The sequence below is a fragment of the Amblyomma mixtum genome, chromosome 5 (genome assembly GCF_055824585.1).
Source record: "Amblyomma mixtum isolate Tamu chromosome 5, ASM5582458v1, whole genome shotgun sequence".
Taxonomy (NCBI): Eukaryota; Metazoa; Arthropoda; class Arachnida; order Ixodida; family Ixodidae; genus Amblyomma; species Amblyomma mixtum.
The window spans coordinates 34,473,237-34,487,941 of record NC_143016.1 but is presented as its reverse complement, the minus strand read 5'-3'; the positions used below and the strand labels follow the sequence as shown (position 1 = coordinate 34,487,941).

The 14,705-nt window shown below is 45.5% G+C and overlaps 1 protein-coding gene across 1 annotated transcript; it reads right to left on the bottom strand.

Moving 5' to 3' along the window:
• Window positions 1-5,210: 5,210 nt before the first annotated feature.
• LOC149341722 (estradiol 17-beta-dehydrogenase 8-like) lies at window positions 5,211-9,364 on the bottom strand. Its single transcript, XM_089542015.1, has 3 exons — window positions 9,107-9,364; window positions 6,279-6,472; window positions 5,211-5,696 (listed from the first exon to the last, which is right to left on the bottom strand). The coding sequence occupies exons 1-3, from the start codon at window positions 9,255-9,257 to the stop codon at window positions 5,295-5,297; spliced, it is 747 nt and encodes a 248-aa protein (XP_089398141.1). The 5' UTR covers window positions 9,258-9,364; the 3' UTR covers window positions 5,211-5,294.
• Window positions 9,365-14,705: the final 5,341 nt, after the last annotated feature.

Genomic DNA, 14,705 nt, shown 5'->3' with positions numbered 1-14,705 from the left:
CCAATGCCGGCAAACAATGCTTCTTGAGCGTCATCTTCGACGACGTTGGTTTTCTTCCATAAAACAACTGTTTCTTCGGCGTAAACTCAACGCCGTCGTACCTGACGTCATTATCGGAACCTGTGCCTGTCGCTGTACACTGCAGAGAAGCCTGAGCGCCAAAGCCACTTTATTCGGCGATTACGCCGCCATTTAAGTTGGTAGCGCAAAACGATTTCGCAGGCTTAATCTGTTTCACACAGTCGGCCATTTTAAACTCATCTAATTCTAAAACCACTTCAATTGCCCTATCGTCAGCGAAAAGGACGTTAGGCTTCTTAGAACGTCTTCTATATAATGTTCCCCAAGATGTTAGGTTATTAGCCTGCAAATTATTCGTCAGATCTAAACTAGAATTCGCGTCGACCATTAGGAATCCTTATCAAGCTTATCTTATTAATGCTCTCGAATCTGTTCAATCTCGCACATGTGTTCAATAAGTAACATATGTTCGCCAAGTGCGAACATATGGGACTGAAATAGGGGGACACTCAAGCTCTGTCTTTAAGGGTATGATGCTACGGCGCTAATGGATCCATTCAGCGTTTCATTAACAGACACACGCTCACTGTTCATTGTTTACATTCGACACTTATCACAATTATCACATCTTCCACATTCTTTGAACTGTTCCACCGTGCACTTTACGCACATAATGTTCATCATCATCATCATCAGCCTGACTGCACCCAATGCAGAGCAATGGTCTCTCCCATGCCTCTTTAATTAGCCCTGTGCTTTGCCAGCTGTGGCCACCATATCCCCGCAAAATTCTTAATCTCATCCTCCTACCTTACTTTCTGCTGCCCCCTACTACGCTTGCCTTCTCTTGGAATCCACTCCGTTGCCCTAAAGGACCAGCGGTTATCTTGCCTTCGCATGACATGCCCTCCCCAAGCCCATTTCCTCCTCTTGATTTCGACTAGGATGTCATTAACCCGCAATTGTTCTCTCATCCACTCTGCCTGCTTCCGGTCTCTTAAAGTTACACCTATAATTTTTTTACCAGGCAGACCTCTCCTTCTTTCATTAAAGTCTCTCTATGTATATATAATTTTTCTTTCCATAGCTCGCTGCGTTGCCTTTTGCTTAAGCCAAACCCTTTTCGTTAGTCTCCACGCTTCTGCATAGGTGACTACCGGTAAGATACAGCTGTTGTATACTTGAATACTTTTCTTTTAAGGAATATTGGGAAACTGCCGTTCATGATCTGAGAAAACCTGCCATATGCGCTCCACTCCATTCTTATTCTTCTAGTTATTTCACTCTCATGATCCGGGTCAGCGGTCACTACATGCCCTAAGTAAATGTATTCCCTTACCATTTCCAGCACCTCACTACCAATTGTGAAGTGCCGTTTCCTTGCGAGACTGTTGAACATTACTTTGATTTTCTGCATGTTTCTATGTTTCTGCGGGGACGAAAAAAAAAAAAACAGCCAAAGATCAGTAAGGGCACGGAAGAAAAAGTGCCGTTAATTTAGCATTGCCAAACACGAAATATTGTGCAATAGCAGTTTTTTACAGGTGGACGCCACCACCGCGTACCTGAAAGCGCGATTGAGGTGTCCACTGACTCATGGTGCCAGTTATGCGCGTCTTCAACTTCTTCATCATCAATGCCAATTTACCCGATGTACGCTGGCGGCCTATGATCACGTGATCCTGGCCCATGTGACTGGGCCCAGTCGAAAAGGGCACCTGCATCTATCCTGCTACGGTCTAAGTGTAAGGTTGCAAGAAATAAAGTAAATGCAATGATTCGTCAGGCTAAACGAGTACATTTTCGTAACAAGTTTAAGAATACACGCTCAGATACTAGAAAAACGTGGTCTCTGATTAACAACCTAAGAGGTGTCAAAAGGCGTGGCAATGATGATAAAGATTTTGTGTCGTGTGTCGGCACTGATGAAGAAAAAATAGCTAATGAATCCAACAGATTCTTCTCGAAAGTTTCGGGCAGTGCGCAACAGAATCCCTTATTTTTGCTCTTAAGAACAGCACAGTTGAATCTGCACACCTACCTTTGCTAAGTGAGGATGAGCTCAGTTCAATTATTTTTGGTCTTAAACGCAATAGATCTGTCGGAATAGATGGCAGTTCAGTTGATGATCTGCGAAACTTGTTCCACATACTTAAAGGCGTGTTGCTGTCGCTATTCAACAGCATTATCTCAAGTGGCATGATCCCGGCGAACATGAAAGCGGCTATAATAACCCCGATTCACAAAGGTGGTGCACATAATAGGTATGAGAATTATCGTCCTATTTCAGTCTTGCCCCGTTTGACTCGAATATTAGAAAAAACATCTGCTGTTTACAATGACAAGTTTTTTAGATAAACACAAAATCCTGTCACCGCGTCAGTATGGTTTTGTACAAGGTAAAAGGACGGAAATGCTTTTTGGAGGACTTTTCTGACATGTTAAATCAATCCTTTGAACGTAACCAAGTGGTGTGTGCACGGTTTCTGGGTGTCAGCAAGGCTTTTGACAGCGTGTGTCACAGTGTGTTACTGTGTAAACAGTCCAGGTTAGGCTTCCGTGGAGTGTTTCTTTCCCTTTTTGAAAATTTTTTACTGCAGAGTATGCAATACGTCTCGATTGGGCGGGCGAAGAGCGCTTCTTTGTTAATTAAAGCTGGCGTTCCACGAGATTCCATAATTGGTCCCCTGTTATTTAACGTCTACGTGAATGACCTTTCAAACGTTGTGCCTGTAGGCCTGTATCAGTACGCTGACGATACTGTCCTTGTAACCCATTCGCCGAACTACTCTGACTCAATTTCTTCTCTTCAATCTGCAGCAACAATTGCTATTGACTGGTTCTCACACAACCTAATTAAAGTTAAAAGCTCTAAGACTCAACTTATATGCTTTCACAGCCCGATAAACAAGGTAGGTTTAAACCATTAGCTGTTTTTCCACGTATCTGATTGTTCTCAATGTCAATGTGTACCCGTGAGCTATACAACTACAGTGAAATACCTAGCAGTATACTTTGACAGTGTTCTTTCATGGAATGATCACTTGCCCCGCGTTTGTAAAAAGCTCCGGACCGTCTCCTGTGTACTTTACAACATTAGGCACTACATGTCGTTTTCAATACGCAAAGTTATTGTAAACGCTCTTGGTTATAGCTTACTGCGCTATGGCATAACGATTTATGGTCACTGTGCAGTTCGCTGGAAGTGCAGGATTAGCTCTATACTGCGATCTTTGTTAAAAAAATATTGGCTATGATTTAGGCCTTACCTTCAATTCTGATCTCTTTAAGGTATTTTCGCTACCTGATTTTGATCGCCTTTTGATGGAAACGATTGTCCTGAAACATTTTTGGTTTAGTGACTATAAGATTCCGTATGTTCCCACACGGTCTCTTCGACCGAATGAACCTTTTTGTATTCCCCGACGGTCTACAAGATATGGAAGGCGAGTAAGAGATTATTACGTTCTCTTTTAACAGGTTACCTGCAAGTGCTCGCAGAGCGGAAGCTAAATATAAAATAAAAAAGATGCTGCGATACTTTAATTAGTGGGTCTACGACGTTGTACACATATTGTCACGTTGTAGTGACGGCAGTCCAGCGGTCACGAAAACACCAACAAGACTTGGAAACGAAGCTCTTTATTTGGGCTGACTTGAGCCCGCAAAAGAACTGAATCCCTCGGCGGCGGCGTAAGCAACAAATGTGCTCGTCAGTCGTCGAACTACGAATGCCCGCTGCTCGTAGCATCGTTGAATTTAAAGCCGGCTAGGAAACTTCGAGATAACAGGCCGAGATCATCTAGACTAATCTAGAAACACGTAGATGCAGCTCTTCATGGCTGTGATCAATCGAGATTAGTCCGGGCGCTTCTCGCGTCACGAACAAAAACGATAACACCCTTTTCCTGCGGCCTTGTGCGGACACTACAATGATACGCGGCAATATGCTTTACCACCTGTCAAGTAAATCCTGTGATTTCATTGATCACTGCTGTATTTCTTGCATTGATCTGAGTTATTGTCATACCATTTTGGTTTTCTTCCTCGCAATTTATTCTCATGAAGTTTTTTTTTTTTTTTTACATGTAGCAGGAGTGTTCTGTCTATTTTGATTTCACCACCGTACTAATTTTATGTCCGTAATTTTGAATGTGATTTTATGCCTGTGTGTATGTCTGCGCGGTTCCGCTGCCTGTCGGGCTCTGCCACTCAAGCCCTATGAGTCTTTGACAGGCCAGATTTTTGTGCTTTTTTAATATTTGGCGCAATGAAGTATTATTATTACTATTGCAGCAACATTGTAAACGCCAACGCGCGTTGCTTGAGTGCCCGGTTTCTTCCACAGCGTTGTCCACGCCAACGCATATCCCCACAATGCCCCCACATTGCTCAAAGCGCGAATATTTGACAGCAGTGTTAGTTGATGGAGAGGACGATGTGTAATGGACAGCGCGAGAGTGTGCTGCAGTGTAACTCGAGAAGTGTTTGGCTGCGGCCACAGCCTAAAGCTCTGAAGCTGATTTGTTCGCTCCACCGTGAGTTCGAATTGCAGTCGCGGATATTTATTTTATTTATTTCACTTGGAACAAACCCACAAATATCTCAAGATCTTGCTCGGGATTTTGCCCATCGGGGTAGTGTTTTCGCACTAATATATGCATGCCATTTGCTGCGTACAGACGGGGCGCCGAACTTATGATCTGTTCTTTGCGTTTTCTTGCGCCTTCGTCCACAGTTCCTATAGTTTTACTTTGGACCAAGTGCTTTGGCGTGTGGTCCTTTAAAGTACCAATCTCTTGCAAGAGGAAGCAATCAAGGCACCCTTGGTCACCGGCTGATTTAGTCTTAGCTGAAAGCCTGGCCTGTCATGCACCGTCCTCTGCTTCCAAAGACTCAACAAGCTGGAGCAGTTGGCAACTGCGAGGGCCTCGTTAATAATCTCTCATAGCTAGACATGAGTTCACCTCAAGAAGACACTAACAGATAGGAGGTTCAACTCTGCGAACTATGAAAGGTTCAGAAGCTATGTTCTCAACTATGAAGCGCTTTATTTCACTCACGCCAACCGATGTCGACATGAAGTCCCCACATGCAGGAACTGCGTCAGATGCCGTGTTCATATGCATAACGTTTTTGACTGCACATCACGCACGCAGAGAGGCTGTCTGAATATTTACAAACGGCCATTGCAGGCTCAACACTTATTTAATACAAAAATACACGACGCTTTTCAAGACCACAATTCAGTGGTGCGTCTACTCGCGAGTTCTTCACATGCCGTAACCGCCCGTGACTTCGACCGCGGCTCCCGTCAGGTAGGAGCTTTGCGGGGAACAAAGGAACAGGATGGTTTGGGCAACTTCTTCGGGCTCGCACATTCGCTGTATGGGTGTCATGGCGACAAACTTCTTCTGGTCCTCCTCTGGAATCGAACAGCCCATTGGGGTCCTTGTAAGCGCCGGCAGCACTGCGTTGCAGCGGATGCCTCGCGGTCCCAGCTCTTGCGCCACCGTTTTGGTTAGCGCAATGACGCCCCCTTTGGAAGCGGTGTACGACGACAGCAAGGGGATACCAGTCTTTCCCAGGATGCTGGCAACGTTCACGATGGCAGCGTCGGCGACGCCCGAGGCAGTCATCGCCCGCGCAGAGGCCTTTGTCACAAGGAAGGTGCCCTGCGGGGATTTACGAACCAACCACCTTACTTCCCGCATACAAAGGGATGCTCAAACTAGGCCCCCATCGCGGTGCGCGATATGAAGTTACGAGTTGAAAGGAATAGGCTTTCCTAGTTTAAAACAGGGAGTCTCATTAGACTCGGAAAAATATTTGTTTGAACTCCAACACGCATCCATGACTAATAGACAAGTGCGAGACTGAGCACGTCGATTTACCTACGGTCACGATGTCAAGATAAATACTGACGAGAAGCAAAAGAGTTTGAAAATAACCACGCTTCGGCTTCCCTGGTGAGCGCCGTTCATAATAATGTATGAAAAGGTGAGCATATAATGATATACAGGAAATGAACAGACATTCTTCTATAAAAGCACACTCATCTATTGAGCGCTTTATTGCGAACAAACCCCTCTTTGCGCCACCTAAAACGGCAGATTTTTCAATATTTTACATATCTTTAACCGAACGTATTCTTCTCTGTTACTTGGGGATCGTTCTCTACGTGACGAACTTTTTTCAGCTCTAGACTTCGGCATTACTCTTCTGATCATGGTTCTACTACTGTCGTTAGGACTAACCTTTAGGTTGATCCGGATGACTCTGTCGAAATCCTCATCCGTGGTGTCGACGAGAGGCGCGAGATGGGCAACCCCGGCGCAGTTCACGACGATGCTGACGGGCAGCGATTCCGTGTCCTTGACGAGGGCGAAAAGTTTTTCCACCGATTTCGAGTCAGCGACATCCACAAACTCTGCTCTGTGAGTTACAGAACCTGCGAAGAACACATTACATCCCTTGACATTATCGGCAGTACATGACGAGAGTGATATTTTAGCAGCGTCTCTCACCCATAAAACGTGGACACGCCTAACTAAGGGTTCACGGTAGAGTAAAAATATTAAAAATACGTTTTCCCTCGCTATCCAACATCGAATGCCGGAACGTTATTCAATTTCAAAAATGCTTCAATGCCATTTATTTGAGAAAGACAAACCCGTATTTGGAAACAAAGTAGAAATTTGGCACGCTAGATGTCGTGCACTTTTTCGCGGCTTGCACTCATTCGGATGTGTGCAATATAAAAATGAAATGTCAAGAGTAAAACTAACAATTGTTCCCAATTCAGCCGATTTTTTTTAACAGTCGTCAGTTAAAGCAAGAAAGGTACGGCCGGCCAATTCATTTATGGTATCACGAGAGCGTTGACCAGCCAACTTGTCGGCGCCTTATCACAAAGCGGAACGGCAGAACATGGCAAGCGCATGCGGTACACGTGCACTTAATCTCGCATGTTTCGCCGCTCCGCGCCGTGACAAGGCGCTGACAAATTGGTGGGTCGATGCTCTCGCGATACTGCCGAGTAATTGGCCGGCAGTACACTCATTGTTTTATTGAATGCTGACGCGTTTTAATCGTGCACTATTCTTCAGTCGTGTGCGGATACTTTTCAAGCAAGTTTTCTTTCGCTTTAGTTTTTGTTTTGTTTTGAGACGCAGGCAACGTATTTCCACACGTTGGCTACCGACAGCGACTCCTGTCGCGTGCTCTCTACAAAGACCGCGACACTTTCAGTGCGGGCAAGAGCCGAATGACGAAACAGCCTTTTTTACATACATATCTATTTGGTCACGCTCTGAAGCGTGCTTGTAAGAGCGATAGCTTCTCAGGAACGGTTTTCACGGGCGATCCCAATATCCTAGCGCGTCATTTACCGTAGCCCGGGAGTGCGCTCCAAAGAAAGTGTACCTTACAAGGCACATCTGTGAATTAACAACCAGGACAACCCAGAATTGACACTGGTACAGACGTCATGGCTGGTGGCTGCAGAAAAATGCGTCAGTGCCGCCGCCCGCAGAATTAACACGGACGCTCCAGCTTGGGACTTAATTGGCATGCAAGTTGCCATGTAAGGTATTGAACGAGAATGGTACATATATACGCCGCAGTTTGTCCTAGAATTATGTTGGGATTAAAAAAATACAAAAATTATGGCTCAGGAACATTGTTATAAAGCTGTAGATTTGCAAAAAAATAATATTTATAGATTTCTTTGAAGAAGACCAAATGAGCAATAAGACAAAATAAACAAAAACAAGCTATGTGAGGTAGTTCACGAGAAAACGAGTTTCAAATATGCCTTAAAATTCATGGCAGGTACAGCGCTAGACTGGCCCCTAATAAGTGAAAATTTCTCCTTATGTAATGTCAAAGTTAATTCCATGAACTGAGGTTGAACGGGACGGTCGGAAATGGATTGTGAAAGTTTGCTGTAGAGGAATTGTAATAAGAGCAATGACAATGATATTTGCTAGCCATCTTCCAACAGATGGAACTTGCTTGTTTTGGTTTATTAGATTTTAACGTCCCGAAGCGACTCAGGCTATGAGGGACGCCGTAGTGAAGGGCTCCGGAAATTTCGACCACCTGGGGTTCTTTAACCTGCACTGACATCGCACAGTACACGGGCCTCTAGAATTTCACCTCCATCGAAATTCGGCCGCCGCTGCTCGGCTGCTGACCCGAGAGACGCGGGTTCGATCCAGGCCGCCGCGGCCGGGATCGAACCCGCGTCTCTCGGGTCAGCAGCCGAGCACCGTAACCACTGAGCCACTGCGGCGGGTCAGATGCAACTTGCATTAGCGCTAAATGTGGACTGAATTTTTGACTATAGTAATCTTTATTTTTTTATTCATTTGTTCTACATGAACTTTGTTGTGAGGGTGAGAAAAGTGAGGTGATAAAATGCAACTAAAACCTCTGAAAACTTTCACCTTTCCACAGGACCACACCAAAAAAGGTTGAGAAACATTCCTGGAGTGGCCAGCACTCAAGTGCAATACATTTTCTGACAGCTAAGCAAATCCTGTATAAGCAGGGTGATAAAGTCGAAATATCGATTTATTTCTTGTTTTACAAAACGAAGTCCACCCTACTTAATGGGGCCTACTCTTCCCAGTAAGTGGTGCCTTTGTAAAGATTCAGTTTTCATGTATTCATCAATGCGGGTGTATCGGATATCTGAAGATAGCTGTAACAGGAAAAAAATCCGTCATGCCTAGTTATTCCATTCCTGTTGTTATTACCGATCTCGTCCTTCACACTATATACTGACAACAAGCTTCCTGCTGATTATCGCGCCCAAGCTTTCATGATAGTCTGATCTGCCCTGTTTCGTCACAGAAGAAATTCAGAAACCACCACGCCCCAATATTTCAATGCATCTCACAAAAAGGGCAGGTTTGTCAAGGCCTGTCCACGGTTCTGCGCCATGACTCCTCCAAGACGTCCGCGGCGTTTCCGTCGAAAGTGTGGAACCTGCCTCTTTCGGAGAATTTGCAACATGTTATTACCTCGACTGTGTTTAGCCAGTCGAGAGCGTCGAAACAATTCGATTCCTAGAGCCTACCTGGCAGCGACTTGGCCACCGAGTTCGCTGCGTCCAGGTTGAGGTCTGCCACGACCACGCTAGCCCCCTGTGATGCCAGGGCGTGGCAGGCGGCCTTGCCGATGCCGCTCGCTCCTCCGGTCACCACGGCTAGCCGACCTTCCAGGGACATGTTGACCGCTGCTCTCCGCTTCTGTCAGTGAACCTGAAGTGAGACACACGCACTGTCCGTTGATATTGCTTTGCGAGCCCGATGTCACGCCGCCGATTCGCAGCGGATGCCGCGAAGTCTAGCGACAAGGTTATCGGATAAGATACCCTACAAAAACGCTTATCCGCTATCGCTGCCGCAACGTTTCTGTGCTGCACATAACACGGGCACCTGCCCTTTTCGTGGCGACCCCCTTAAGCATCTTTTTTCTTACACATTTTTGTTCTTTCTTTGCTAGTTATTTCTGTGAGAACCAGTGTAGACATTTGTTCTGAAGGTGCACTCTCAGCAAGTAAAAAATTGCGGCTCCACTGGTACCGCTATCATGAAACGCCACGTGGCGTCGTTGTGCTTCATTATCGAATCGTCGGTGATATAAGCTGTAGCGAAACGTCAGAGTCCACATTCGCTGGGGGCTGGAGGGTATCTGCTGCTGATGCAGTCTTTGGGGTCGCTTCGGTGGACGCGGTCGGTGCGACGCGCGTCTCTTCTTTCAGTGTTTCTTCGCAGGTCACACCTCACCCTGCACACTTGCCAACGTAGGCACGCCGTAAGGCTCCGTGCTTTCCCCCTTTCTTTTTAACATCACACTTATCCCCTTGACCACATAAAAACAGAAAATCCCTCACCTTGGTAACATCTTATACGCCGATGACATCACACTGTGGACAACAAGCGGATCAGACGGTCAAATAGAAGACACGCTACAAACGGCAGCAGAAACCCTTGCTAAAACTGACCCCAAGAATGGGGCTAGTGTGCTCGCCAGAAAAATAGAAATTACTAGTCGTACCCCCTAACGTACGGACTTACCAAACCCCCATAGAAATATGAGTTAAGGGCAAAGAGGTACCCCAGGTCCATACGAACCGCATTTTAGGACTGTACCTTCAAGAAGATGAAGAAAATGGAGGCACAATTAAGCGACTCAGAAAGGCCATTGCAGCAACCATGCAACTCATAAAAAGGGTGACAGGACGCGCAAATGGGCTCCGAGAGGCGGGCACGCCTCGCGTGGTGCACGCTACGCGAGGCGTGCACCACGCCTGCAGCGTGGTGCAGCCAAATTCTTTATGCTACCCGTTACCTCAAACTAACAACCTCTGAGGTTCAGCAATTAGTCGGCTTAGTTCGGCAGATAACAAATGCAGCACTTAAATTACTGAAAAACACTAGAAACGACATACCGCCTGCCACCAGTTACGGTTGGGCGGAGGAGAGCAGAAACCGCCTCACACTTGTTAGGAAGAGGAGGGGGACGCTGGGCTAGGATTGACTTGGCAGAAATGAATAAAAGAAGCGGTTATGAATACAAGTGGATTAAGGATAGCATAAAAATTGGAACACAAGTGACGAGTAAAAGAAAATGAATTCAGAATAGGAACATAACCATAATCTGAACAGACTGGCGAGTGAAAGAAAAATGCTGTCACATTTCCTCCGCGTCAATCCGAATGATACCTGAAAACTTTTTTTCGCGCTCATTTCGTGCGTCCGCTCCTTCGTCTGCAAGAACTCGCCTTTCGCGCTCGTTCGACTTCACGCCTCTATCCTTATCGGCCTTTAAATTCGTCTTCGTTACGAACTTAGCACCCACCTCGTCTGCCTTTCTTCGGCATTCGCACGTGCTTCGCCGCGTCCGTTCCAGCTATCTGGACGTTTTCAACGGCTCCTTGGCGCACGGAGGCTCCTTGTGCCGTGAAATAGATGTTTTTCTCTATCCTTCATCACCCTGCGGCCGTGCTCTGCGGCGTCGGTCGACTCCTGTGGCGGTGGATACGTTCTCCCGGACCGGCCTCGCGTGAACATTTTAACTCCAAGATGGGTATAATTCGATGCACACCTCGGATGCAGACACGTTTCTGCCGCAAGTAATAATAATGCCTATTTCCTGTACGATAAATACAAATGCAGGCCTGCCGAAGCCTGACAAGGATTGAGTGGTCGTACCCGGCGGCAGGTGACATATCTGGGGTATACCGTCACAAAAACAATAACTTCAACAGAAACTGCAAGATAAAAACACGTATTAAATAAACAATAAATGGCATCGAACAGACTACCGAAATTAACAGCGTATCCTACTAGACACGATTTCGTTTTCTTTCTGCTATGAAATAAAAATATTTATTTAGGTGTTTGGTTCAGAACAAAGTGGGACATGATACCTGCGATGACCTTTCCCTTATAGGGCGCACTTTGGGTAACATAAAGCAAAGCGAGAATGATGACCTAGAACAGGAAGGCATGGAGTACAAATATATTTTGTCTAGGTATATTCAAACACAAGTTTTAATTAACAAGTGAAAAAATCAGGCATATATAGAAGTTGAAAACACTGCAATCTTTATTACGTGATATACGAGCCATAACCGATTTCAGTGCAGGTTTCAATACCCCAGTTCACCTTTTTTCTCCAAAAGGCACCAAAGTTGCGGAAAGTGGTTTCCGGTGGGCTTCTAGGTACCCAGTCTCGTATTCGATTAACAACATCCCAAGACATCGCTGAATTCTTTTTCAATGCCACAATACTTTCGTTGAAATACTTACGCCGTTCTGATCGGAGCAATGCAGTTTTTGTTGGGTCGACGTTAGGGTGTAAAAGGGGAAGTTTTCACTGTTTTGCTCGTCTAAAGTCACGCATAAATATTCACCTGTCCTGCGATGACTTCTGCTATCCGTGTTTGCTGATTTCGCTTTTCTATTGCTTATTTTAACGCAATAACTTAAGGAGCTCACGTCGCAGAAAATCCGGCGTCGCCGTCGCCTTTGAGCGTCAGCGAAAAATCCACGAAAAATCCCCAGAGATGCAACCTAGGAGGCAGATGGGCCACTTAGGTCACGTGAGCATTTAAATTAATGATTGATCACTCGCGAAGAGCAACCTGTGTCACACAAGCCCCGCCGGTGACCGCGCCTGTTAACAGAGGACAGTGGCGCATCACTTAACCGCTGCACCACTGCGCCAGGAGTGTCATGAGGACTCCCAGGTATCTACGAATGTTAAACTGAGAATGACCAATTCTTCATATATGGGCATTACCTCATTAAGCTATCGCGTCATACTATTAGCGTCATGAGCCCGCCGCGGTGGCTCAGTGGTTACGGCGCTCGGCTGCTGACCCGAAATACGCGGGTTCGATCCCGGCCGCGGCGGCTGAATTTCTTGAAGGCGAAATTCTAGAGGCCCGTGTGCTGTGCGATGTCAGTGCACGTTAAAGAACCCCAGGTGGTCGAAATTTCCGGAGCCCTTCACTACGGCGTCTCTCATAGCCTGAGTTGCTTTGGGACGTTAAACCCCAACAAACCAACCAACCATATATACTATTAAAGAGGGGCTTAAATTCCCTCCAATTTTTACGTTTCATTGTTTGCTGCATGCCGAGGTGCGCATTCTACAGCCTCCACACAAGCGTGGCTGAAACACACTAATATTCCTTTTTACTCATAAGTCAATGGGCGTCTCTCATACATAGCCTTAGTCGCTTTGGGACGTTAAACCCAATAAACCAACCAAACCAAACCATAAGTGAATGTCATGCGGTGAACTAATTCGCATACGGTGCGATTCGGCTGCAGCAGGGCACAATGACCTCTATTTAAATTAAGTCGTATCTTCGTTGGACGCTTGTTGGAAAAATAAGCAAAGCTGTTTGAGAAGCTCAACTGAGTTCAGAAACTGGCTTTTCGCTTCTCAATCAGATACGTCTAAAAAAGGGCGTTGGCTTTCAGCTTCTGCGGAGCAAAAAAAAAAAAAAAATAATAGAAACTTCTCTGCCATTGACACACGGGGTTGTCGTTCACTGAGAAAAGTCTTTGAAAACGATGAAGAGGGTTGATACCGCGACAAGGAAACGCTCTCAGGGTTGTCCTGTGGGTGAATGAGGGTGGGTGAATGGTGGCGGCGCTTCCAGGGGACATAGGGAAATCGTGGTTGGTCGTACTAGCGGGGCGTCAGACGCCGAGGCTTCACGCGCTAGAGACGCGTTTTAGGGTAATGTCGATCTTATTGTTACTGCAATAAAAAAACGCCCGGACTGCGTGACTTTGATTTTATAAATGCAGTGCAGGAGGGTCATGAAGGGGAAAACTGTCCGATGTCTGCCAATCGTGGCAGGTTGCAGAAGTTGTTCAGGAGGATTTTCCTCTCTTCATCTGCCACCTGTCACGGTTGGCAGGTGTAGAGAAGGAAAACCCTTCTCTTCTTGTATGGAAGAGGATGGAGGGGCCGGTCTCAAGCGACTCTGCAAAAATGCAACTAAGAATAATTCAGAAAAAAATTAATGAAAGGAGCGATTACAAATAGTAATGGGATAAAAATAGAATACAGTAAGAATTAGAGTAGAATTGAAAATTTGAAGATGCCTAAGAATGCCTCAGCAAAGTTAAAAATGTTTAAAAATGGCTGACTTTGACAGCCTCCGAAGCCCACCATGCCACCATGACTTTGTCATGCCAAACAATGCCAATTAACCTTATGTAGACATTTTCCACTGTTTACCGAATGAAACACAGCATTAATTCAGACACGTAAGGCTTGGTTAGAGATGTACTTCAATACGCTGGCACCTGTAATTCGTTAAGGAAACCCTACATCATCAAAACTCTTACCTTTTGTTTAACTACTGGCATATTTCTGGACAATAGTCTGGGTACATCCATATTAAAAAGGGTGTAATGCTGCATCTGGATTTTAATCTCCGTAATAAGGATGTATACACAGACTTAGAGAACACACCAAAGAGTTTAAGGCGAAATTTTATGCGGTCGCAGGTTTGCACGTATGGAAGTGCAGTTGTGATGAATCGGAGGCATTGCGCGCTTCAGTTAATATATATAACGAGTGCATGACGGCTGCAGTTTTAGGGGATGTCACAGTTCATTTCAAGTGATCCTTGGGACGAACGTGGGGATCGAGAGTATTCTACAACATGCTTCTAATATGTGAAACGCAGAAAATCGCGATGGCAGAAAACAAAAATCAAGAGGGTTGTTCAATAAAATAGCTCAGCTGGCTACAGAGTAATGAAGAGTATATTAAATCAACGAAAAGAAGAAAAAATGATCTCAGAAGCTTGCTGAAGCACGACAGCACACTTTCATAAAAAGACACTATGCGGTATCTGGGCATCAAAGCATGTAATGCTCAGAATCACATATGCAACAGAATAACTCTCAGCCCCATCCAGGTGCTGTGCACAAACTCTTTGATATCCAGGCAGCATGAACGTGAAGAAATAAATATTCGACTCATGTTGTCTTGCTAAAGAAACATGCGCCATAAGTACACACAAACAGCCCAACAGTACTGTCAAATGTGGTAACATTTTTAGTTGTAAATCAAAATTCTTGAAGCTTGTTTTCTCCAGACCAGCACAGACTTGAGTGTGCCTCCTATGTCTGCATCTT

Excerpts from the sequence above, each read along its gene's own strand:
- LOC149341722 (XM_089542015.1), bottom strand. The coding sequence starts at position 9,257 with ATGTCCCTGGAAGGTCGGCTAGCCGTGGTGACCGGAGGAGCGAGCGGC. Across the intron at positions 6,473-9,106 it reads GGTGGCCAAGTCGCTGCCAG|GTTCTGTAACTCACAGAGCA; the intron begins GTAGGCTCTAGG and ends TGTTCTTCGCAG. Across the intron at positions 5,697-6,278 it reads TCATCCGGATCAACCTAAAG|GGCACCTTCCTTGTGACAAA; the intron begins GTTAGTCCTAAC and ends AAATCCCCGCAG.